This window comes from Lichenostomus cassidix, chromosome 18, assembly GCF_008360975.1.
Source record: "Lichenostomus cassidix isolate B80296 chromosome 18, HeHo_3.0, whole genome shotgun sequence".
NCBI classification, from domain to species: Eukaryota; Metazoa; Chordata; class Aves; order Passeriformes; family Meliphagidae; genus Lichenostomus; species Lichenostomus cassidix.
The window spans coordinates 498030-524142 of NC_139498.1; the positions used below are offsets into that span (position 1 = coordinate 498030).

A 26113-nucleotide genomic window follows, 5' to 3' on the forward strand; every position below is an offset into this window, starting at 1 on the left:
AAAGAATATTGCTACTTTTTAAAGCCTCCTGACATCCTGACACAAATCCAGGTCCCCTGGGAGTCACTGCCTTCCCTCCACCCTGGCAGAGGCTACGGACTCACTTGAGGACCAAGTGCAGGTTTGCAGAGAGCCGCGGGTCTGTGAACTGCGTCGTCCTGTTGTTATGGTCAACAAAATAAACCCTGCCTGTTGCTGTATTTCGGATCTCCCATCCAGGAGGCAGTGGACCAAGCTCTTCACAATTGATGTTGCTAAGATCCCTGTGAAAACAAATATAAAATGAAAAATACCTCAGCAATTTGCCTCTGAGCCAAACAAGTGTAAATGTAACAGAACAATTCCATGAAGTCTGAGAAAATGTATTGTTTCAGAAACTTGATCTATTCAGCTGGAATCTCTACTCCCAAGGTACAAGCCCACCACAGCAAAAACACACACCCCAGAACACATGCCATGGGGAAAAAGGTTCTTATCAAATAACCCTCATTTTTACAAACTAACTTCAGCTGTTAAATTAATACAGGCTTCAAACCAAAATAAAGACCATTGCCACGTTTGTGAAAATGGAATTGCAGCTCTGCACCAATTCTGAGAGAAAACATTTTTTAAAACAACATTAGTCATGTAAGGAGCTGTGAATCACACTTTAGAAACTCCTAGAAAACAAAACTATATTTCTGAAGAGTTACACATTTCATGAAGAATTACACATGGGAGGAGTGTAGATGGCACTTGCTGTTTTGCCCCAGAACCCCAAAAGCTTGTGGGAAGCAAGCAGCTCTCTAACAAAATATTTCGAATCAAGGATTATATGAACAATGACTCAGCTCTGCCCTGAGCAATGCAGAGGTGGCTCAGTAGGTCTCAAGAAAAAAATCTGCTGATATTGGGAAGATGTAAATTCATTCCAGAGTCTCGCTGAAAACAAATGCTGGTCTCCAGAACTGTACATTTACTGATTAGTCATGGATGCTACTCACACCTCAGACACTTCACACTGTCCAGTGCAGCTCTTCCCAAAGGGGCTCAGCTCTCTAAAATCATGAGAGCTGAAGGAGGAAAGAGCCAAGGGACAGAATAGCTTAAAAGGTGCAGTCTGCAGGGATTGCAAAGACTTGAGGAGCTACTAATAGAAACATGAAGCTCTGGCATTGCACTTTTGCTGTTATTCTTGCTGAAGTGCAAGAATTACTTTTGCTGACTACGTGACTGTGGCTATTAGCCTCAAAATACAATATTCCTTAGAAATTACATAAATTCTATCCTCATGCAAACAATTCTTGTTCTCAGAGACACTCCTTCTGTTTGTGCTGCCACACCTCAAGGCAGTGCTTAGACTGCACACAGAACTGTCACACCCCAAACTTAAGGATTAGATATTCATATTATTTGTTTTTCAGAGCCTGGTTTTGTGTAATACACAAGCCATGGACTTCCTAATGCACAACGGCAGCCTCAGCTCTGCAGGCAATGCATCAAAGCTGCATAAAAGCGAAGTGTGATCTTAGAACACAAAAAACCAGTAGCAAAATAGTAACTCAAAGCACAATGAAGTTGTGGTCTTCAGGCATTTTATCCTTCCTGGGACACCTATTTCCATGGGAAGGAACACAGGAACACCAGCAGCAAGTGCCAGAGTTCCCCTAGCTCTCACAAATGCCAGCACAGGCTGCCAGTTTGAAACCACACACACCTCTCACACCACCATCCACAGACTTGGGGGGCCAAGTGTTTACAACAGGATTTCTTATAATTTACAACAGGATTTCTTGGTTATTTAGGAAAATCAGAAGCTACCAATATCCATGAAGCTACCAATACCCACCAATGACAGTGGTATATTTCCACTATCATCCTTTCCTTTCAAACATACAAAAAATAATCACATGTACAATCAGGAACAGTATGTACACATATATTGTGTAAATAAGGGCATGGAATTAAAAAGACTTAAGATTTGTTTTCTCCTAAGTGTTGAGATAACTACAATGGGAAAAGCACTTTGAGTGTTTCAATCCAACCTAGTTTTCACTGAAGTATCTCAACAGAACTTCTTTTGGAAGTGTTTAGATTCTATTTTTTGTTTCATTATTTTGCCGAGTAGCAAAATTTGGACTTGGCTCTAATTGATATATAAAATCTAGTATCAGTGAACGATACCTGTTTTCAGAACACCACTGTAATTTATTTCCTGATCTTCCACCTTTTCATTACAGTAACAACTTGAAGAACCGGGGAAGACAGACAAATTCATTTTGACGAATGACTTGTTAAAATTATGTATGAGGGGCGAAGAACCAGAAATATTAGCCAGAGAAAACTCTGAGGAGAGCACTTTGCTCAATGATTTTGATTTGAAATCTTAAGGGTTATTTCCATTCCTTACCTAGGTACTCTTGGATCATGCCACGTGCTGACACCAGTCTGAGTATGCAGAAAATAGACCTGACCTTGTTGAGTTGTCCTTTGCTCTGTGAAATCAAGATAAATTAATAAATGTAAGAACAAAAAATGCAGTATGAAAACTCACAAAGATTGATTTCCCCAAACTAAGGAATGAAAAGGATCTTACACATGAGAAGACACAACCCATTTTCCCAGCTTCTTGAGAGCCCCACAAGTAAAACCCCTTTGATTTCCATACCATATCCTTCAGGTAAGTCGGGAGGAGTGTGCAGGTGTGTCCTGCTCATGTAGTTCCTGTGCCTCTGGGAGCGAACCCTCCTCTCGGCCAGCTGGGGGTCTGCCTGGCCGCAGGACGCGCCGTTGGTGCCAGGGAGAGGAGTGTTCTCGTCCACGAAGCAGCTCAGCGGCCGGCCGGGGCTCGAGTACTCGGACGCTGGCCTGGGGACAACGGCAAAACCTCAATGCTGACTGAACGTGACACAACACACCTGGGGGAGCTGCATCCCGGGGCTCTGGGGACACCTCTGTGACCTGCCCAGCAGCACATCTCGATGGGAGCAGGAAGGTCCTGCTTTGTGCTCACCAGAGGAATCAGTAACCTCCTCACCTCCAAACTTTCTCAAACCTTGCCTTCATATGGCTGAGGAAGTGATCAGGCCTTGTTATTCCTTCTAAGGAAGGTTCTTACACAAGGATGGTGAAAAAGGGCTAAGCAAGAATAAAAGCTCTTGAGAGCATGAGGAAACATTAACCAGTGTGATTTTGTATTTCAATGCTGCTTTCGAAAGGATTTAAAACTGGGGGGATTGACAAGGTCACATGAAATCCCCAGAACGAATTATACATTTTATCAACTGTGTCTAGAGCTCAGCATGTAACATACCAGGAAAAACAGAAATAGGTAAATAAAAAAGCTGTTTAGTCCCTTCACTCCAAAACTGCAAATATGTATCAGAGCTGACAGTGTTAACAGTCCAGATTATTTTAAGTCAAATATAACCATGCAGAGAGCAGAATGATATTGAGAATGGAAGAGACAGTCTGCAGGCATAGACAGTCTACAGAGGAGCCTGAAAAAAATGCAATGAAGAAATGGTTTGAGGAACAGCTTCACAACACACATCTAGAGTTATCTGAAAAAGTGATCACAATGATTTCCAAACACACTCTGTAGCAATCAGCTGTAACTGTTCTGGGTTACATGGTCACAGAGCAACGTCTGTCAGCTACTCATGGTCACACTTATTCACCCTGGATGATGTCTGCACATTGTAATGTCTGCATTTATAGAGCTCTACTACAGCATCTCTACAAGAAAGCAAAGATGTTGCTATTAGGGTAGGAAAAGATGTAATCAGAAAGACGTTGTGAGTTAAGCATTAGGCAGACTGAAGGAGAAGGATGCTAAAGAAGGAAAAGTCAGCTTGTGCAGAGCAACTTGGAGAAATGAGCAATCCCCATCAGAGGCACTTGGAATTGCTCAGCTATCAAACTCCATCTTATCCAGGCTCCCAAGGAATTCCTTACCGTGTTGGTCGCTCCCACTGAGTTGTCCTCGTGATGTGGTTTAAATACTGGATCCTTCCCGAAGCAGTCCTGCGCTCCTCCCACCTGCAATCCAGACAGGCAGAGATAAGGCACTGAGTGCTATTTCCAGGAAAGCAGGGCACAAAACGTTTCCAACATAAATGCCCAGCTCAGGAAGACTTACACTGCTACGAGTCACGTTAGCTGAACAAAGTGACAGGAAACAACTGGAAGCTGAACTCCAAAATTATTTAACATATTCTTCCCTTGGAACCAGGCACATCATTAACAATATCACATCTTCTTATTTAATAACTCCTTGAATTCTAATTAAATCCAAATAGCCGCGTAAAGAAACTTCTTGGAAACATCGTGTTTAATAACGCATTTAACTTCTTTTGACCACTGACCATAATAAGTGCTTTCATAGGACCTTCATGAATTACTTGCTTCCATTAAAAAATCAGTTTCAAATAATGTGAATTTTTAACAATTATTAAATTTGCACTCTGAAATACATGAGGCTGTACAGCAAACTTAGCAGTTACAAAATTAAGTGAGTAATATTTATGCAAGGAATATTTTGAACTGAAGATTTAGAAGCATTTTCAAAAATGTTTTTGACTTATCTGGACTCCAAATTAACAAAAGAATGCTGTTAAGGACTTAGATGATGATTTGCATTTCAAAATTCATCCCCTGAAAACTCATTTTTTCCTGTCTTTACCTGCCAACAATCACATTCAGAAAGTCTGTGTTTGCTCTGAAGTTGCTGACAGCACCAGAACCTAAACCAGAGCATTTTCCTGTGTTTCCTGCAAAACTCTTTTAGGTGATAATGATGTCATTAACTCCCACAGGGACAAACCAGAGTCCTAAACCCAGCCTTTGGCAGGTAAATACAGCAAGAACTTGGGCTGCATTACCTTTCCCAGTCACATTTTCTTCACTAAGAGGTGCAGGGAAAAAGAACTGATCCATGTTTATCACTGCATCTACACCTCTACATGGTGCTGCAGAAGGGCAGCCAAGCCCTGTGGTCACTTCCTTGCTACAAAACTACTGCATGCATAAAGCACTTTGCTGGCTGTGATTTAATTTGAAAGACATGTTTTCTTAGACAAGTGTATTTTTCAAAGCATTTACTCACGTATGTCACCTCCCCTTTTCCAAGTGGAGGTAAGATAACAGCCAAACTATCAACTGCTCTGTGTACCCCAGCTGGCTTAGCTCCTGTTCTGAAGGCAGAACTGAAGAACTCTGAGTGCAAGATTTGAAATCATTTATTTGCACACTGACTTCTCAGTAGTGCAGCAGTCTCTTGTATGAGCTGTGTTTGTGTTTAACCACAGTGATGTCAGCTTACCCATCTGGTAAATCGTTATCGAATAACCGACTGCAATCCACAACTTGTCCTCCTGTGCCTATTCGGTCTCTGGACTGAAGGCTGACTGTAGGATAATAAAAGAATTATTAAAGATATGGCATCTGAATGTAAATTACAGTTACATCTGAAAGAGAATTTGTACTTGGACAACTAAACTGCTTCACTTTTAATTTTTTTTACATGATTCACTGTAATGGGTATTTATGCCTGAAGCTTTTGTACTGCAATTATGAAAACAAAGATTTTTTTTATAGGCTGCTTTTGTTCCCAATATCACAATTTGCAAGTGTCCAATCTGATAATTTATGACACTTGTGTTCCTGCAGGGTTGGGGCAGTTTTTTGATGTTTTGTTACGCCTTTAACAATAAAACAATTGCTTAAAAAGCTAAATACGTGCTGTGGCCCACATTTCTTGAGGTGGCACTAATGTACCTCTGGACAACTGTCTTCAAGTCCTATTTACACATGCAGTGAAATGGACCTTACAGACCTTAACCTGGATGCAACCAAACTTTTGTGAAGTTAAAACAGTTGGAGCAGAACTGGCAGATTTTGCCTGAGTCCCCAAATTTTCAACAACATGTTTTGAAGCTTAGAATACAACAGACCAGCCCAGGGAGCCCTGGAGTACCTGCTGCACTCCTAATCCATTTTAACTCCTAGTCTTCCATGAACATTTTGTACATTCATTTTGTAATAAATAAGGGCTCATTTTTTTCTGCACTGCCACATCAGAAATAAAGTAGTGGCACAGAAGAGCTGCAAGATTAAGACACAGTTCAGGTGCCCCTGGATCCACTGCTCAAAATGCCCCCTTTTCTTCTCTGTTTGAAGATACCCCAGGGATTTAAGATTTAAAAATTCTCTCTGTCCCTGGAGAGAGGCATACCCACTGTGCACTTGATTGGCAAGATGATCATCTGCTGAAGGCATCAATTACACTTTAATACTGGTTTCCAATAGCACGTGGTCTCTTAATTTAAGAGAGTTTATAATTTGAAGAACTGAGAGTATATTTGTAACTTATTCTGTCTTTTTACTTATTTTTAATCCAGATTTCACCACCATCTCACTACTGCAGTGGAATTACCTAGTTTTACTCAGGCTTATTCATCCATTCAACAACGTTGCATTAGTGAAGAAAGATTAAAATATAAGAAGATTAATAATGACAAAAAAAGAGAGGAGTCTCTGGAATCAAACCAAGGATGCAATAAATTAAAACAGAGCCACGACTGAGCATAACTCAAGTTCCTGATGATACCAACAGAAAACAGAGCACATGGATTTGCTCTGGGTCTCTGCTGTAACCTGACAAGGTGGTGTTTTGTAGGTTCAGTGCACAATCTGACAGCTGCTGGTGTTCAGGGCAGCCCCAGCAGATCCCAGCAGAGCCAGAGCTGCTTTGGCTGCAGCACTTCTCTTGAGCACATCAGCTAAAGCCACCCTGGCAGGCTCCTTCATGCCCACACTGCTGACTTGTTCTGACTGGTTCTCCCTGCCTAGTTCTCTGACGTCTCTTTGCCACTGCACACTGCAATAGATTTCCCACAGGCTTCCCAGACCTTTCTGCTCTGGGGAGGGGTTCTTGGTTTGGCTTTTTTTCCCCTTTAATGAACGGGCAGCACTCCCCAGCGACGCTGACCAGGATGTGTTCATACTCTGGAGGGCAGCATGAGAGCACAGTCCCTGCTCAGTGGTGAGAGCAGAATGGGGCTCCCAGCACACCCTGCACCTGCTCTTCTGTGCACCCAGCTCAGCCTCCTCACCAAAGGAACCCCACAAACAAAGCTGCACACACAGCAGGGATGCTCAGGGACCAATACGCTGGAGCAAACCCAAAAAGCAAACCGAACCCACAACAAAACACGCCCTAGAAAAATGACTGATTTATCCTTCACTCTTCTCTGCAAGCTCATGCGGAAAGTTTAATCAAGAACAGCCTGAAGTGTCAGCAATTCCACATTTCTACCAGCATTTGAACTCTCCTGTGCCACCACACTCTTATCTTAATGCAAGCACTTGCAGATCAGACAGAGACAGACCAACACAAAGAGGTGAAGTCACAGGTGGCCAAGAATTTTGTAGTCAGATTTCCAGAGAGTTCACACTCAAACTGTCACCATTCTTTACAGTGAAATAAAAAACTTTCTAAATATTATTTTTTTACTATCTATGGTCTTATTTGCCCCAACACTAGTAATACTTTGGTTTGGTTTTTTTGGGTGGTTTGAGTATTTGGTTTTGGTTTTTAGTTTGCGTTTTTTTTAATTCTCTACCTCCATACTTCTAGCCTGAGGTCCAAATGGCTCTGGCAGTAGACACTGGAGAATTCAATACAGAAAACTGACATCTAGGAAGGCTATTTCTATAGCTACTATAGAAATGAAAGATAAAAAGAGAACTGAATGATAAAAAAACTTTGCTTACCTACTATCTGTCCTCTAACAGTGTCATTGTCATTTGGCCCAAGCTTGCACAAATCCAACCTCTGATCTGCAAAAAGAGGAAACAAAGTAAAAATCATACAACAGAACAAAACACCATCCCAAGATACCAAACCAACTGGAATACACAAGCTTTATAAAAACCAGCAAAAACCCAATTAACTGTCATTCTTCAAAACTCTGTGCATGCAAGCTTGGGTTGAAAGAGAAGAAACTTGTCCTTAGCTTACTTACAACCAGTGTCTTTAAGGCGGTTGATTGCGTTTGAAAGAAGTCTCACACAACCCAGAAAACCAGCTCCCTGCTTTTTATGAATTTTCTTGTGATTCCACACACTGATTGTTATTGAGTCCGACTTCCCAATATATCTGAAAAATGTGGAAGAAACGGTACTGTCAATGGCACTTACTGAACAGTTTGATGATACTTCAGTAATCACCTTGGGGGGGAAGAAAGATCATCAACCACTACATAAAAAATTTAACACACACTGTAATGGCAAGAAAGAGCAAGTCATCTGCAGGTAAGATGTGCACGTACTTCAATGGAAGCATGTCTCATGGAGGAGCTCACTTGGATACAAACTGCTCTAAAAGCCTCGTTCTGGGGGGAGGCATTCATTCATGGGAACCAACCGAAATCTGTTCAAACAGCAGCACAAGCAGGCTGCAGGCTGAACCTCGAGCACAGCTCTCCAAGCAGCCACAAACATGCTCAGCTTCATGCCCCAGCTCAGCCTGTCCAAAGGGATGGCAGTGCTCATGGATCCCAGACGGTCTGGGATCAGCAGGGACAGCAGCCCCAGCGCTAGAACAGGAGCCACGAGCTCCTCAGGGGCTGCTCCTCCAAACCCCAGCAGTGCAGTGACCTCTCTGAGGGCTCTTTGAGCACCCAGGGACAATGGCAGGCCCAGCCAGCACACATCTGCAGTTCCCCAAGCCCTAGGAGGCTGATTTCCCCTCAGCAATGTATGTTTGGGACATACATTGCACATCACAGCCATGACAAGCTGTAATGTCAGGGGGTTTTAGCTACGATGTGCCACATTCCCCTCCTGCCCCTGCTCCTCGCAGCATTCCCACGGACATGCTTGGCAAAACCTGCATCTGTGTTCACTGCCTTGGGGAAACCTGGACACTGTAGGCTGTTTTATTTCTGCTATTTTTGTTTGAAGCTTTGTTCTTCAGAGGCAATTACTTTGTGAGCTCATTTTTGTTTTCAAAACTTTCAGAGGACAATTTCAAAACACTGCAGATAAATCAGCGATTGCCAATACTGAATTATTATGGCTGTTTCAAGTTGGGGGAAATGAATTTGTAACTATGGCTTAGATCCCAAGAACTCCTTGTAGTTCTCTCTTCCCAGATCACAAATTCTGGCCTCAGTTTAGTTCCAAGTGCTTCTTTTTTGTTTGCGTTTGAATGAAAATTGATCAACCAATGTCTAAATACATCTCCCCATTGACTGTGGCTTTGTTGGCTTTTAAACCTCTTAGTATTTTCATAAAGATAGAAATGATACTGTCAAGGTTGGCAAACCAAATAATTGAACTAACTGGCATGGCTTAAAATTACAGCTGTGATCAGGTTAACACTTCTCCCATTTTTCCTTTGCCAAAAAGCAGAACTTTGACAACTTCTTTTTCCCACCTGCAGACAGCGACTGACCCAAGAAGACAGAAAAGCCTGATGGTTTAAAGTAACTGCTGCACATTTATACAAAAACAAAACCAAACAAACACAAACAAACACAAACTTCACATAAAAAGAGCCCCAAAGTTTTTGAATAGTATAGTATAATATAAATATAGGTCAGATTTTTGGCCTCACAACCTTGACAATGCCAATTTTGCATAAAGAAACGAGATGAAGATGGGTAATCACGTGCACAGTTGCAGTCTACAATGTTTTATGTACTAAAAATAAACTCTTATGAGAACAATTTAGGTGCACTTAAAAATAAAGACTTATCATGACCTGTCTTGAATTTTCCAGTTTTCCTTGTTGCTTTAAAAAAGTCAAAGGTAGATGGTTAAACACAATCTCATAACAGAACAGTTTGAATAATATGTAGAACAGCTGAATACACAACACAGTTTCCAAGAATTCCTGTAACGTTTCAGAATGAGGTTCTCAAGAGCTGGGATGAACAGTCACCATCCACACCAAGCAGGTGAGGATTCCACATCCCACTATAACCTACTCTTGATTTTTGCACCCAAAAACCTAGGCTGGTTTACACTTTTAAAGGAAATAAGGAAGACAAGCTGCATCTTCCCAAATATAAACATCTATTTTTTTAATAAAGGAAGAAAAGAAATAGTTAAGTAACATCTAGTTGGCTTTACAGCAAAATGTTTCATCTATATTTTTGCATCATTTCAGGCATGAAAACCCATGGTTGTATTTAGAGAGTGATGGTAGGACAAGCTGACATTTCCAATTCATTTGGTGGATAAGTTACATTTGTTTTACATCATCTGGCAATAAAGTTCCAACATAAAAGCCTGAGCTAGGAATTTTATTTTTTATTAAAAAAGAATGTTCCAAAAAAGAAAGGGCAACAAACCAAACCAGAAACAAAAAACCACACCCCCCCATTTTGTTGGATGACTCTCTCTTCCTTCTCATAATTAGAAGTTCTTAGAGCTTGTATTTCTTTTTTTCCTCTACCCTATCAGCAATAACTATTCCACAGCTTCAGTACTTCAACAGAGATAAAAGGATTAGTATTAATGAAGAGGAAACACAGAAATTCAGTTGCACAGACATTTTGTTAACTTCCATATTTTCTGAACCTTTAAAATTAGGGCTCTGGTTAAGAATCTCATGTTCAGAAATTTTAATTTCCCTACTCTTAGCACTTCCACTTCTAAGAAAACAAATCAAATTCATGCCTTACTAGAAACATCTACATTATTTCAGTAAAAATTTAAAACACAAGGACAATCGTTATTTTTGTACCACTTAGGAAGGTTTGGTATCAAGTGCCTTTTCACCCCCATAGCATTATGTTCATTTTCTCTGAAGAGTTCAGCTTGCTGGAGAAATGTGAAATGAAGAAAGTGGAAAAAAATATTCCTGAAAAAACACAGCTCTTCCTGATCAGCAGCCAGACATACTCCCTCCAGAAAGAGAGAAAAATGCAGCATCCAGAGGTATGAACTCAGGAATTCCCTATTTCTAATCCATGGTGTCACACAGACTCTTTTTATGACCTGGACAAGTTACTTGGTTTGTTTCTCCATTTTTCCACTTCTGACTTTTTTTCTAATACAATGACAATGTTCTGCTTGGAGCTCCCAGCTGCTTTCAGACTGGGGGGAAAAGGGTGCAAAGAGACATAATAAAAACAGCACCCCAATTTTTTCTCTCCTCTCTCCATTCACTTCCTTCTGGCATTGCCCATCTCTGGCACTAACTGAACAGTGTTTGAGACTCTGGGATGCTCACCAGGAGCTGCCAGGGGCTGTGGCTGGGATGGAGCAGAACTGCAGTAGGGGCTTCTGGGACTTTCTGGCTGCTGCAAAGGGCACCAGCTTCACCCACCTGGCCCCAAGCACCACGTGGAGAAGGAAAAGCAACTGCACAGAGCTGTTTGATGACTCTTCAGGAGATTAATATAGGATGGGATTGTCTAAACCCGCACCAAGCAGAGCTGCTGCCTTCTCTCCCTGAGAAAAATCCAGGATCACTAGCAATAACTAGGCAAAACAGTCAGAGGACTGGGGGAGAAAAGTGATTCTTCCAGTGCAGCACAACAACCTGAGTAGGTGAAAGCACCACAGGGAGGAGATTTTGGGAAGAGGAGGAGTTATTTGTGGGAGTTGGGTGAGGTTCCATTTGAGAGAGATCACAAAGGAGAAGAGCCCATGCTGGAGCCTGGGGGGTGAGGATTTGAAGGGCACAGAGTAAGAATGGGACCAGAAGCAGGATTTGGTGAAGATCGTGGTAAAAACACCTCTCAGAGGTAAAGAGATTATGTGACTTGCTGTGCCTTAAGGGCAGAGGCTGCTGTTGTTGAGGCTGGAGCAGACTGAGCAGGGGAATGGAGGAGAGATCTGCCTATCGCAGTAGGGAAGAAAGGGGAAGGAAGAGAAATAGGGGATTTAAGTTCCTGAACTGCTGGTTTGGGTAGTTTAGCTCTGAATGCAAGAAAGTCTGTAAATGTGTCACGTCTGGTTATTCAAAAGCTCTAAGGAAAGGCCTGGACAATAGGGAAAACACAAACAAGACTGGAAATAGGGAAGGGGAATACATCCAGGGCAAGCATGGTATTTTACTGACAGTAAACTACATCCAGACAGCAACTATTTGGCAATTTCTTTCCGGAAAGCCTCCCAGATTCCACCTCTCTACACATACACCCATCTAGGCTGAAGAATCCAAACAGCTAATTCAACCACTTCCTTTCACACTAAGATGTGAATTCAAAACCACACAAGGCAAAAGTCAACCCCTTTTTGCTCACTGCAGAAGTCTTTTAAAAAAATTCTTATACAACAGAGTATCTACTTATGCTGAATCAGGTTAGCAAGTCACAAACATTCCCTTGGAATTAGCAACTTAAGTCAGACATTACTGCATAAATATATTACAACAGCCCCATCTGACTGTGCCATTTGCATCTGCCATCATATGATACATGAAGAAATCATCTTAATATCTGGTACAGATGAAAAGCTGAGACCTGACAATAGGTATATCATACAGTTTTAAAGGAACTTCTTCTCCAAACAAGAAAAAAACAAACCACCACCCACAAAAAATGCTTCACATAGGTCTAAATTCCTTCCAATCCAGCAAGATACTTCAAATCTGCTCCAAGCAAAGCTTTCTGCCTGAAACTCCTCTTCTATCTCTGCTTTTTATAATATGTTGTGGATTGCAATCACAGCCTTGGAAAGACAATACAGTATCCAGATACAGCCATGGCTTGTTCTATAAAACAACCTAAAAATACCTTCTCTTCATCCTTCCTTAAAAGTTATAACCAGAGAGGAATTCTTTTCTGAAGATTTTACTGGCTTTTTCCATTACTCTTGTTGCATATCAACATCCTCCCTCATTTCCCATGTCCTCCTTTTCTCCAGAAGGGAATCAAATCATCAGCCAAGGAGCACTGAGCGTCCCTCACAGCTCACTGCAGACAACTCCACTCTCTCTCCAGTGCTTCAAACTGGCCAACACTGGGGCAGACACAGGGAACCACTGACATTTTCCACACAGAATTTCACAGGAGTTTAAGTGCCAAACAGTGCCCACCATTCCTCCTGCAGAGTCCTTCCCCAGCTGTACAAAGGTTACAGGAGGATTTGCACTCGGCCATGCTAGCAGCACTTTACACCTTCTATCCCTGTAAAGCTGTGCATTAATGCTCATTAACAGACCCACCTAACTCAAAAACAATAACAGTCTGTGCTTGGGTGCAGGGATTTCTCCTTAGCTCTACTCTGATCGTTGGAGAGGACATGGAAGGGCAAAGGCCTGAAACCTCCATTCTGTACAAATCAAGGTTTTGATAAGTTTAATAACATTAAAAAATGAAATTAACTTAGAATTCTTTAAATAGGAGATCCATTCCTTATACACAAACTTAAAACTTATTTTATATACATTTTTCTAATGAATACAAATTACAGTCTCACATGCCGAAGCTAAGCTTGGACTGGGTTTGGAAAATAAAACTATAATATTATTATTTCACTAAACTGCCATATTTTGTTAAGCAGTGAAGAAAATGTTCATGTATCCTGCACTAACACATTATCAACAATGTCTTCACATATTTAATCTCAGATATTCAAATAAGGAATGGATTAAGACAACTTTAAAACAGGTCTTCCACATTCTGCTGTGAGACCATCAAGCTGCTTTTCTTCACTGGGAAAAAGCAGGAAGAGAAATTGTCTATGTAGCAATACCAGAGTTGCTGAAGGTTTGGTGATGGCCAAAGTTGATGTTAATCTGCTCAAACAGTTTCTAATAGTGTAGGATGAGGAATGAAGCCATGGGGAAAAAGTCAGGGATCAGAGTAGGAGAATACAATGAGGCAAAACAGTACATTTCTCTTCCTCACCTCTCATTCCAAGAAAAAAAGATTAAGAATAAAAGGCAAGGAAAGTAAAGCATGCACAAACACATAGACCGACATAAAAATAAAAGCTTAAATAACTTCTATTGTACAGAATACTCGGTGCTTTAGTGAGAGAGGAAAACCATGACACATATGTGCCACACTGATTCTATTGCTCAAAAGCACCAAATGGTGCCTGAGTGATGGCAACAATAATTTAGAGTGAGAACAATATTTGGGACAGAAAATTACAGAAAGGAGAGAAAACTGAACAAAAAGCACACAGAGAAAAAGACTCTGTAACACCACAAGAGACAAAAATAGCATAAAGAGAAGAGCAGTTTGAGGGAAATACTGTCAATTACTTGCTTCATTTTATGGAAGTGTTAACGTGAAAATACCACAGTAAAACAATACTGTAGTCCATGTAAAGCATGCTGCAGACATCAGCACTAGAAAAACAAGGGTAGTGTTTAAATTTTGAGGTAAATGAGAGAGTGGAAATTTAGTACATGTACTTTTCACTCAAACTAATAAAATAAACTCTGGGATACTTTCCAAGCTGTACATAGGACAGGATAATGAACATCTGACATTGTGTACTTTAGAGGATTTGACTTCAAACCTTTGTTTATCACTGTTACCACCTACAGGTCATAATGCTGATTCCATTTTGGATCAAGTGTATTCTTCACAGTATCTGTAGAATGGCATTGGCCAGATCCGTCCACCACAACCTTAGCAAAGGGATCAGGAAGCCCTAAGAGGAGGAAAAGAAAAAAAAAACCAAACTAGCAAGTGGATCAGGATGCTTTGAAGTCCTTTATCATTGCACAATTATTTTTTAAAATCTTTTATTTGAAGATTTATTTGCCTTTAAGTCATAGATGAGAGCTCCATTTGATGAATGGGAATAACATGATGTATTAAGCACAAGAAATGGGTAAATTAGCAAATTATTTCACTGATATGGACTACGAAAATGTTTTGTAAGTCAAACACATTGGGGGAAAAAATCTGAACACCTTAATCTTCCTAATCATGTTTGAGTAAATTCTCAGTATACAAAGAAGCCAAAGGCAGAGAAAACAGATTTACATCCTTTATATATTTAAGTTCAATCACAATCATGATTTTGGCTGATATGAGTATAACAGAGAATTGCCTAGAACAGGTTATTCTTGCTTATTATTTGAGGTCCACTTGGTGTACAGCTGGCTCTGTGCTCCATCTGCTGCCAGCTCAATACCTCAGAAATCCTGAGCGGAGCACAGGTTCATCTGAACACCAAAAATCAGTGTAAGGATGGTGCTGAACTGCAGGGCTGCAGATAGAAGAGCAGAAGGAGCAGAGCAGCACACTGTGAGCACCTCGTGCTGAACTGACACCATGGGATGTTCCCACTGCTGCCCCATCTCCTGTCCCTTTTCCCCTCCTCCAGTGCTGTGACCAGCTGGGAGAGCTGAGGTGGGGAAACACTCATCCCATTGCTGAGGTGCAGTTCTGTAGGAGTTGCACTTCCTCAGGTGACTCAGAGGCAGGCAGGCAGTAGAGGGCTCAGGACAAGTGTCACAGAAAGCACACAGGGACAAAGGACAGGACCTTGGGACATCTGAGACTCAGCACCACACATTGCAGATCTTGATCAAACTGTTCAACACCCAAAAACTTGCAACCAATACAAAAATCCAGATGTAAGTGAAGGTTTAGAAGTATCACAAATCACAGTATAATTCTGGATCATCCCCTCTTCAATTCTTTCCAAAGCTCAGGTCTGCTCTTCCAAATTCTTCCTGCTCCCAGATGGGAGGTGGCAGGCAGGTGATCTGTGCATGCAGGACACAGACAATAGCATTCCTTTCTGCCTCCTTCATCTACTTCATAGTACTTCTTTCAAAACATTATTACAATTAATTAAAATATAATTTCAGAGTACATCAGTATTATGAGGTGATTATTAATAATTAAGGAGTACGTCTGTTTGCTTGACAAAACGTTCTTGTATGAAAAACATCTTAATGAATACATGATACTAATTTTGAAAAACATGTAATTTGCCTGAGTGGGTAAGTTTATTTCCCACTCCCATAAAAACAGGGAGAGTGTGTCAGTGTTTTAATTATTATTATCATCCTGTGATGAGTGTCACCTAAGAAAATATTAGAAGCCCTGAAATAAAACATCAAAGCCCTCAGCTCCTGTACTGCACATATCTTAATATAATGATCATATGAAAACACTGGACTACAAAACCTGCATAATATTTATTTATAAATAAATCTATAAAACTTTAACAGCTACTTACGGAAAAAATCCTTTTTCACCAGGTTTTTTGCACACAGTACTGCAAGAAAAACAGAAATACAAAATTAAGTAACTGACTGCCAACTTTAAAAAAAAAAGTTATTTTACCTGTCCAGCATTCCAGAAAATCCTGCTTTAAATAAAATGAACATAAATGTGCTCCTTCATCATTTATATGGTCATGTAAAATAACGCCTGAAAGCAGAGCCAGAAGTGTCATCTTTTGGCAATTCACCTGTAGGCAGATTACAGTGGAAGTGAGATGGTCGTGGTTTCCTCAGGCAATCGTTTCACATGTCTTTTTTTTTCTCAACTGTTTTGCCAACTGTGAGCTCACCAGAGGGACCTACAGCACTCCTGGCTGGCTCACCATAATCAGTGCTGGGACACCAGCAGGGGCTTCTGCACAGTTCTACAGACCAGCAAAAGCTTCCTTGATCACAAAAAAACCAGAACATCAGGCAGCCAAGGCTTTTCTGTTATCCTGCTTGGTAAAAGGTTTTACCTGAAAAGCATTTGGGTGGAGCACACTAACTTCTAAAGCCAGAGTTTTGATGGTTCCAAAGATATCTTTTATTTGTAGCAGCTGATAATTGTTTCAGGCTTTTTTTGTTTGTTTGTTTAAATTAAAAGGGAGGAACATTTGCATTTGTCAACTAAAAATACCCAGGGGAAAACAATCTCCTATGAGAATAAATTTAAATAAACAAATAAATAAATAAAAGGTCAAAGGGGACAACTTTCATGTAAAGGTGCCAAGGTACACAATGAAGACTTCACAAACTGCATCACTGCTCAACTAGCTATGCTTATCTATTATCACAGGTTTAGTAAGCAGGAAATATTAGATTCCCCTGTGAAACATTAAAATATTTACTGATAACACAAAAGGATTCTTGGGGATTGAGCAAAAGCATGAATTCCCACAGCTAGTATTAAAAAAAAAAAAGGCAGGGGGGGAGTGGGGAGAGTTATTTGGTTGGAACCTGATGCTGCAGGAGATTCCTCACTATATGATTCCCTTGGATACTTTTCCTATGAGATCGCCAATAATTATTACTGCCAGGAAGTGCAAAGACAAGAAAAGTGCATCTAATAATCACATCCCACAGGCACCACCTAAAACCAAACAAACACCATTGGTCATCCTTTCCCCCCAAGATACTCTCCCACTGATCCTGCAAGGCTCCTGACGTCTAATTTCTGCCTGAGCTAAAGCAAGCAGAGCCAATCCACGCACACTGCCATGGAGATTTCCACAGCCAGGGCAGAGAAACACCACCCTGGATAGCCTAACAATGGAATGAACATTTTCCCAGTTTTTACGTTCATAAAGATGCTCGTTTTAATGAAGCTGCTTTCCACAGGAATTCAGCAATGTACAATCTAGATATGTCCCTACTCAGGTCTAAGGAATTTTGGTGCTCCATAAAACACATGGAGATGCCTATCAATGGCTACAGGGAGTCACAGAACAAACACCCTTGAAAGTTCCCAGGAAGATTTCAGCACAAGTAGTTTGATGAAAGGAGCTGCTAACAATACTGTTAGCTCGAAAAAGATGTGCCTGGTTCCAGGTTGTTAGCTGCTGGCTTTTTTTAAAGATCATAAAAGTAATAAATACAATTTCTCTCCATTCAGAGACATACTGGTAATCCTAAAGCAGAGCTCCATTTAAAGGGATTTTCACCCAGTAATTACAATCTAAACAGTCAACAGCTGTCAAATACTAATAGAGAGCCAAAGGTTTTAGGCATTCCTGATACCCAGCATGCAAGTACCTGTAGGAAAGAGGAGGTCACATCACTGCTCCACAAATCAAATAAAGTTCTTTGGATAGTGTAATAAAAATCCACAGTCACCAAAGGCTTCCACATGCCCAGCAATTTAAAGTCTACTCTATTCAGAACACTGAGAACATCACTAAGGCGTTTGAAAAAAACAGGTAAGAGAAAACTGCTTTTGAAGCTCCTTAGGATTTTGTTACATCAAGAATATCCTCGGATGAATGATAACACGACAGACATCACCTGCCCAAGAACTGCAATAGAATAGGTTATTGCTCACCAGCCACCTTTCATCTAGTGGTGAAAAGCGTCAAGTAAAATAGATGCTTATATAGATGACAATTTAAAAAAATATATTAAAAAACGATATAATTATTGCCACAGTTTCACCCATTACAAGTAATGGGAAGTGTCAAGTGAAACTGAAGGCTTTAAATCCAATAGTTAAGTCAAAATTCGTCTATAGCACAGCAAGCCACACAGGGTGCTCCTGAAACTGTGTAATGCCCAAGACAAAAGAGGTTCAACTATTTTTGTGAGAAAAATTGCAAGGTTAACTAATTACAAACACTTCTTTTCAAAAGTAGAGCAAGCCTGCCAGTGCAATTTAACCGAAGTCTCATTTTTATAAAATTGGGCACACACAGAGCACACAGACTAATAACTGCTTCCCCAACAATTAGCCATGAGTGAACAAACTAACGCTTTTGGCTCAACTTTTCCCTCTCTAGTATCCACATTTAAGGCAAGTCAGATGTCAACCCACTCCAACTTTGTCAGGTTAACAAAACAGGAGAGATGCTCAGAAACCTTCTGTTAACAACACCCTCTGCTAGGTATTTCTAGGTGCCAAAGCTCAGGAGCATCACCTCTACTCGAAGTGAAATAATCTTCCACACACAGAGCTCTAATCTATCTCAGGACTTCTTCTGGACAAAACTTTTCTCACTAGTGGGAAAAGTACCAGAGTTTATGCTCCACTTTTCTAACGGTTTCAACACTGCATTAAAACCTATTCTGAATATTCTGATAACCAACTGATTAAGAGTTCCTTGAGAATAAAAAGTAAGGAAGTTTGGTTTCCTATGAATTTGTGTTTTCTGGTTGACTGAAGCTGTGGCTGAGGCTTTTCCCACTGGGCACTCAGACAGACCCTCTCCCACACAGGCTCTCCAAAGGTCCATCAGTGCAGCATCTCTGCTGCAGCTTTTTCCTATCACTTCAGGTCACTACCAGGGTCTCCCCTTTATCCAGGCAATGATTCTCACAAAACTCATAGGACTTCATTATCTCTGAGTCCTCTATCCTAGGTTCAATTTGAGCTAAAGATTCAAAAACCAGAAAGAACCACAGGGAGATTTCTTTCCCTTGACAAAGCAAAGTTAAAGCACTGATGGATCTGAACCCAGTGCACACCATTCTCAGCTCTACGCAGCTCCACCACTAATGGATCCTCTGGAGGCACAAGGGTACTGCAGAAGGTTATTTATTATTTGTATGTGCTTGCTGTAAGGTACTTTTTATTACAATTATTTGGAAACAAAAAGTTAAGCTATTTAAAATTGCACTGGAACTAGAATGTGAACCAATGGCTGCATACATTGACCTTGGCTTGGGAAAAAAAAGGGGGTGTGTTGTACCATAAGTGCATCATCAAATGACATTAATGGCTTCTAGCACACATGTGGAGATAAAGTATTCATTACAGGGAATCAGTGAGTCAATGGACAGCTATGTTTTGTGCTTATTACAGACTTCCTGGGTAGTCTACAGAAAAGAGAACATTAATATTCCAATATATATGTGCCAAGACAAACAGCACATCAATTTTACATAGTATACATACATTAAATATCTTTTTATCATGCTTTATGATCTCATTCTAACATGTGCTACTCAGGTCAGCTCACAGAAACATGGAAAGAGCTTATTATAAGCTACCCAGTCTCCTTCTATGACAGCTTTGCTGCATAGTCCACAAATATTCAAAAATAAGAATTAAGTGAATCACATTTGCCAATTTCCTTTTTCTGATTTACTACTCCTGTGACTGACAAAGAATGGTTTACTGAAAAATATTTTAACTATTGCAAGTAAATGCAAAATATTTAGTATCCCCAAACCTCAAATCTATGTGTTAGCTATTAAAATTTACATGCTATTATAGAGAGGTGGATAATTGGCTGAACTCACATAAAAACTGAAAGGAACTATGACTGTTGAAAAGGCGGATTTTATAGAAAGATAAATATTTCTCCCTCAATTTCTGAATTCTGCTTATTCTTTCTGCTAGTTACTGAAGAACTCTCGTTACAAGTGCTGCTTATTTTGGAACAATTTTTACGGAAAAATCAAACTTTTAATGACATCAAGCTGTTGCTAGGGAAGATATCCTATGTTATACACTACCACTATTTTTATAAGTATTAAAAAGTATGTTTATTTCAGAATAAGAAGTACATCAGTAGCACCACATCTCCCCAGTTAGAGGGAAGAAAGTGAAGCCCATCAAGTGGAAAGGGAGAGCTCCAGCACAGGAAGCTTGTGTTCAACACCAGGTAAAAAGTGATAAAGATCTAAGAGATTTCACAGAATCACCACCTCTCAGACATGAGCTCAGAGTTCTCAATGATCTATTCACCTCCAAAGGCTGGGTAACACCACAATGAGTGCTGAGGAAGCAACATGAGAAGGAAAGAAAGTGCTATGTGGATTCAAGGAACTTGGACATTTAAGGACTGTGTATTCAGCCCTCGTGGGTATTTCCAGCCTATATCAAACTGTTTATAGCCAATCTGTTCACCACATTCACCTGCAAAATAGGAACACCACTACTTTACATCACTGGTAGGATTTAGTGTTACATTACCTGCATGTTTGTACACTCTCAGTTATAATCTGCTGTAATGCACCTCTTGATTTATGACAAATGAAAAGATTAAAATGTGTTTGTACTCAGCAGCGTGAGATACAAGCACTTCAGGGCTACAACTGCAGCCAATCACTGTAGAAATACATTGGTCTTAAAATTCCTGTGTTAAAAAATAACATTACTTAAGCCATCTTAAGTAAGTAGCTTTTTAGTGTGTATATTTGCAACACACCAATGCTATCAAAGAAAGATTAAGAAAGACAGGTAAGAAAATAAAAATAATCATGGAAATGAGCACACCAGCTGCAGAAGGAAACACATAATCAACATGTTTAAATCTGTGAGTGACTCAGTGGAAGCCCCAAGCCCATGTCAGCCATCCATAAGAACCAACACTGTGTCAGCAGACAGCCCTGAGGTTATGAGGAGGAAAGCACTCTGTCCAAAGCTAAGATTATGTTTTCTAATCTTCTGGCTTTTCACGTGTCATCACCACAGAAGAACAAGTTCAGCCTTCCGAATCCAACCACCAGTTTTAACATTAGAATTCCTGTTGGTTTTTTGTTTCCCCAAGGGTTTTCCTTCCAGAAAAAGCACTTGTTCAAGAACATATGTAACACATGGGAGAGCAACAGGCTGCCTATCAATTTTTACCACAATGGCTCATTTTGAAGACAAGTCTTTCTTCCCCTACAGAAAGACCATCTTTTACTGAAAGCCATTAGCATTGGGTTTTGTGATCAGATCCCAGTTGTTTGCATGTTCTACGAGGGGCAATACAATCACCGAAATAAGTCCCAGCTGTAGAAACACAATGCTATGCTGTTGCTAATGTGTGTTGTACTGATAATGAATGGTCGTCTATGCTTTAATCTGAATAAAGCTCCCAACTGCTCTGCCTCTCCTTGCCAAAAATTCCCCTTCCTCCTCCAGACTGTGGTTGCATTCCAATTACACTGCTGATTGGAATGAGCCTGCTTGGGGGAGGGAGAGGGAGGGAGGCAAATGAAGCCACACTCACGCCCCTCCTCGCCTTCACAGCTGCCCCTGGGACCCAGAAATTGGTCGGGTATTTGAACCTAAGGCTGACATGACGTACTTTTCTCCATATTGTACAAAACTCCTTGCAAATTCACTTATTTCGCTTAGAAAAGCCATTTGTGACAGGCAAACAGAGCACCATGCACAGGTTCCAGCAGGATGGCTCAATACTTTAAACATTTTAAAACAAATTCCTACTGGTTTCTTCCATTGCTGGCACGCTCATGAGAAACTTATGTTTTTCTGCTTGCATTCCCTCCTTGGTCCTGCCTGAATTCCCACATGGGAAGATATAAAATAGGAGGTCTTAAACTATTTATTGAACAAAGAGCTGTAAATAGCGCTGTATGGATTTTGCAAATACAGCTGTTGAGGTAATAACTTCCTCAATTAAGGTTTTGAAATAAGATTGTTTACCCCAACTATTCACATTAAGTTTTATTTTAAAGTTAAATCTATCAGAGGATTTTTTTAAAGGTTCCATTTCCTTTGAAAGATGCTTTTTCTGCAGATGAACAAAATGTGACAGAACATGACTGTAAAAATTTCTGCTTTTTAGAAGATTGCAATTTATTATCATCAATAAAGGACACACAAAGACAGGTAAACCTAACAAATACTGCATTTTACAGGTGCACAGGGGTTGGGACTCAAGGTCTTGCAGCATGAAATGGGTCAGAACACAGCAGCAGCCCATTATTCCAAGCAGGATGGACCGGAGTGCGCCGGAAGGTTTCATGTTGCACTCAGCAGTACAGGGGGCTGCAGCTGTTTCTGCCTCCAAGCAGGTCCAGCAAGCACAGCGATACAAGGTAGAGCAGTAAGCTGAACTGGCTTAACAGAAAATTAACCTTCTGGGGAGACGGATTAGTTCACCATTGGCTCCAAGAGCTACACAGACTTATCCTGCAGTCACGCCACCCCTAAACCTGCTGCAAAGGAAGTGGCAGAAGCACATGGCTGCAGAGCAGGGAGATCAGCCTGGCTGTCCTTCCTGCAGTTGTGCTGCAGAAGTGCACTCCATACCGTTCTACAACTTGCAGCTCTAAAAGCAAGATACATTCCCAGTGTTTTCATTTTAATGCAGACAGGTAGTTTTTCCTCCTGCCTGTTTTGCAGCTCCAGAAATTTATTTTATTAAAAATAAAATTAAGTTAAAAAGCAGATTTTGCCACCAGTACACCAAAATAACCAGCTAACACCCTTCAGGTTTTCAGAGACACAATCTTCTCCTTAAACATTCACCTTTTCCATTTCCCAAAGCACACTTAGAAATGCAGAACTATAACACAAAAAAGCAATTTTCTTGCAAGTACACACACAGCTGCTTCCAGGCTGCTCTGTTTTACTTCCAGCTGCTCTTTCTGGGTCTCACAAAGCACCAGAAATTCAGAATAATGAGCTCTAAACTAGAGCCAGTACAAAACAGGTACACACACAGAGGATGGCAGGAGCACTATTTTCCCCAATACTTCACTGTGAAATTCAGCATTACCCAGACTAACACTCCAAATTCCATTCTGTTCAGAGCACAGCAGAGGCAGCACACAGACATGAAGGTGCCATATGCCAGCACGGGGAAGCCCAGTTCAGCCAAGGACACTGCACAGGCTGATGCTGATCCACACTCTGCCTGGTGGGATGCAAGGCAACCTCTGGATCCCTGGCTCTGCAGCAGGAGGAGCTGCAGGAGAAGCAGCCAGGTACACCCCAAACACATCACTGGCTGCTTCACTTGGCTATCTTGTTCTGGCATGAGTAAGGAGCTGCACCACTCGATCCCTTCTGATCCGGAGCTATGGCAGCCAGGACAGCTTGCCAGGGTTGGCAACTTCAACAAGCACAACTCCCTCCACAGGCACATCTACAGCTTATACTGGTAGAAAATTAATTTCTAATTCTCTTACAGACATTTAAATTGAATGCAAACTTAAAATCATGTACCAATTCCAGATTTTACTAAGAATATGCATTAGAACAGTTCAAAAGTACTAATGGATTTTTAGAGTGCTGTTTAATACTAACATGTCAGGTTGCAAAAAATTATTCTAAGTGACATATAAAAGCATCACTGCTAGATTGATGTCCAAACACACAGTAGACTGCTTTAAAATAAACTCTATTAAATATGCTTTAGTATAAATATAATACTAGAAAAGCACTTTTAACAAGAATTTCCTGTACTAATTGTTACAACTCTAAATTGTCCCATAAACACATTTCTGTAAGTTCAACACAACCCAGATGCTAAATCCTTAATATACTACATGAAAAGTGAAACCCATTTCCAAGGATCACATACATTGTAAGCATTGTCAGTTAGAAACCTGTGACTCAACAAATCAGAATTATTCCTGTGGGACTAAACAGACAAACTCAAAACAACCAGCACTCAAACACCTAACAGCAATATGGATATCCAGAAGTGACAAATACCCTAATAACATAATATAATTTAAGCTACTGCAAAATATACCAGAACCTAACACAAAGCCAGTACATTTTCTGTTCAACAGATTCACTCTTAAGTTCTCCCCAAGAACAGGCTGTGCTGTGACTAGATTTAGAACTCCAGACCCATACAACTTGCATGTGGTACAGGGGTTAAAATTCGGAATGAAAACATCACGCCATTTATCAGAGGGAAGAACAAAGATGCAATGCATCACTGGATAGAAACAGTTAAGCCGATAAATCATTCATCTCATGCAATAATAAAATTCTGAGAGAGAGTCTCCAAGGCTATTTTAAATTCCCGTTAGGGAAGGACAAGGCAGCGACTCCAGACTCCAGCAGTCAGCACCGGGGATGGCTGAGCGACTGAGCCCTGGCCAGATGGAGCCTGCCGAGATTTGCCGTGTTTAGACTCCTGTTTTTACATCACCATGTCTACTTCACAGCATTGTTTCACTGTAAACAAAAGGCTTCCTTTTCCACTTCTCCTCCCTCACTCCACTCCAAGCCAAGAGTAAAACAAAACACAAACCCCCATACCATTGAATTCTTCCCTGGAGCAGCTCATGCATTCCCGTTTCCCAATGCACTGGGCGATGGGCTCACTGCCACACACGTCACCCACCCATTGATGTGTCCAGTTTAGTCGATACGCCTCGCAAGAGGGAAAGCAAAGAAATTATGCTGCCACTTCTGCAGTGAAGATAGCAGCACTCCCCAGGCACTGCAAAACCCAACCAGGAACGTTTTCAAGTCTCTTTTATGAAAAAAAATTTGGTTTGTTTTGCTTTTTTTTTTTTTTTGCTATATACCAAGTGTGTAAATTAAAGCTGAATGATACAAGACAAACCATCGTCATCAAGGCTCTGTGTAAACTAGGGCTTCAGCCACAGCTCAGTGAGAGAGGAGAAGTAACACATGGGAAACTTCAAGAAAACAAAGGCTATTGGGAATATCTGCATTTCCTGGTTCAGTGTGGATGGAGCCTCTCAGACCAGCCAGGATGTTTCTAATACATAACTTTCATACACTACAAATTCCATTTCTCTTCTCCTCCCACCTCCAAAATGGCCTAACCCTCCCATCTCACCTATTTTTCAACATCCAAAAAACCAACCACTACCACACCATGGAGCTGTCATACCGACACCACTTATAGAGACTCAAAACTGCTGTCACCTGCGGTGGGGGGAACAACACAGCTTTAGATTAACAGCCATTAGAATACTTTAAAATAAAAAGTCAGCAGAGATCAATTGTCAGACAAATTTCAAAGTTAACCCTTCTGTTTCTCACATGGGTAACAAGTATAAAATTGTATTCCAGTGAACAAAATCAGGGTGGGAAACAGAAATCCATTCAAAAGGTAAAAGAATCCTCCAGCTTTGCTGTTATACTTGTTGTAAGATTCTCAATTTTTTTTTTACCCTCCTGAAGTATTAAAAACATAGTCCATCCAAAAAAACCCCAAACTTTAGAGTAACATTACCAAGATTAACTAATCTCAAACTGCAGAGGTGGTTTTTATACCCAAGTTTGAGTAAAGTAAACTCTAATTCAATTATCCAAGAAATACAGGAATAAAATAGATTTTAAGAGCTCAAAGAAAAGGGGGTTACTCTTATCTCAAACTCTTAGAATCATTGTGCTAAAAGTCTTACCTCAGTCCTTAAAGACTTGTTTGCAATCCCAGCAGTTAGTTTATAACCGAGACAGAAGCAATTAATCCAAAATTATCAACTTTCAAAATACTTAAGAGAGCACAGGATCCTTCCTCTGATGGGTAAATAAAAAAGGTAGCATGGAAA

The 26113-nt window shown here is 40.6% G+C and overlaps 1 protein-coding gene across 5 annotated transcripts in view; it reads right to left on the bottom strand.

The window, feature by feature from the left end:
* Positions 1–26113, bottom strand: part of SMURF2 (SMAD specific E3 ubiquitin protein ligase 2) — a 67105-nt gene that overhangs the window by 24262 nt on the left and 16730 nt on the right. For 4 of the 5 annotated variants that reach the window (XR_014855528.1, XR_014855526.1, XR_014855527.1 and 1 more), the window contains exons 2-10: positions 16153–16191; positions 14499–14607; positions 8007–8140; positions 7756–7821; positions 5303–5387; positions 3937–4020; positions 2648–2847; positions 2390–2474; positions 105–263 (exon numbers count right to left, since the gene is read on the bottom strand). Coding sequence is in view for 2 of the 5 variants with exons in the window: in XM_085077270.1 (XP_084933396.1) it covers positions 105–263; positions 2390–2474; positions 2648–2847; positions 3937–4020; positions 5303–5387; positions 7756–7821; positions 8007–8140; positions 14499–14607; positions 16153–16191 (961 nt within the window). In the remaining 3 variants the exon portion in view is untranslated. Of the gene's footprint in view, positions 1–104; positions 264–2389; positions 2475–2647; positions 2848–3936; positions 4021–5302; positions 5388–7755; positions 7822–8006; positions 8141–9748; positions 9779–14498; positions 14608–16152; positions 16192–26113 lie in introns of all 5 variants that reach the window. The other variant, XM_085077271.1, reaches the window with a different exon arrangement.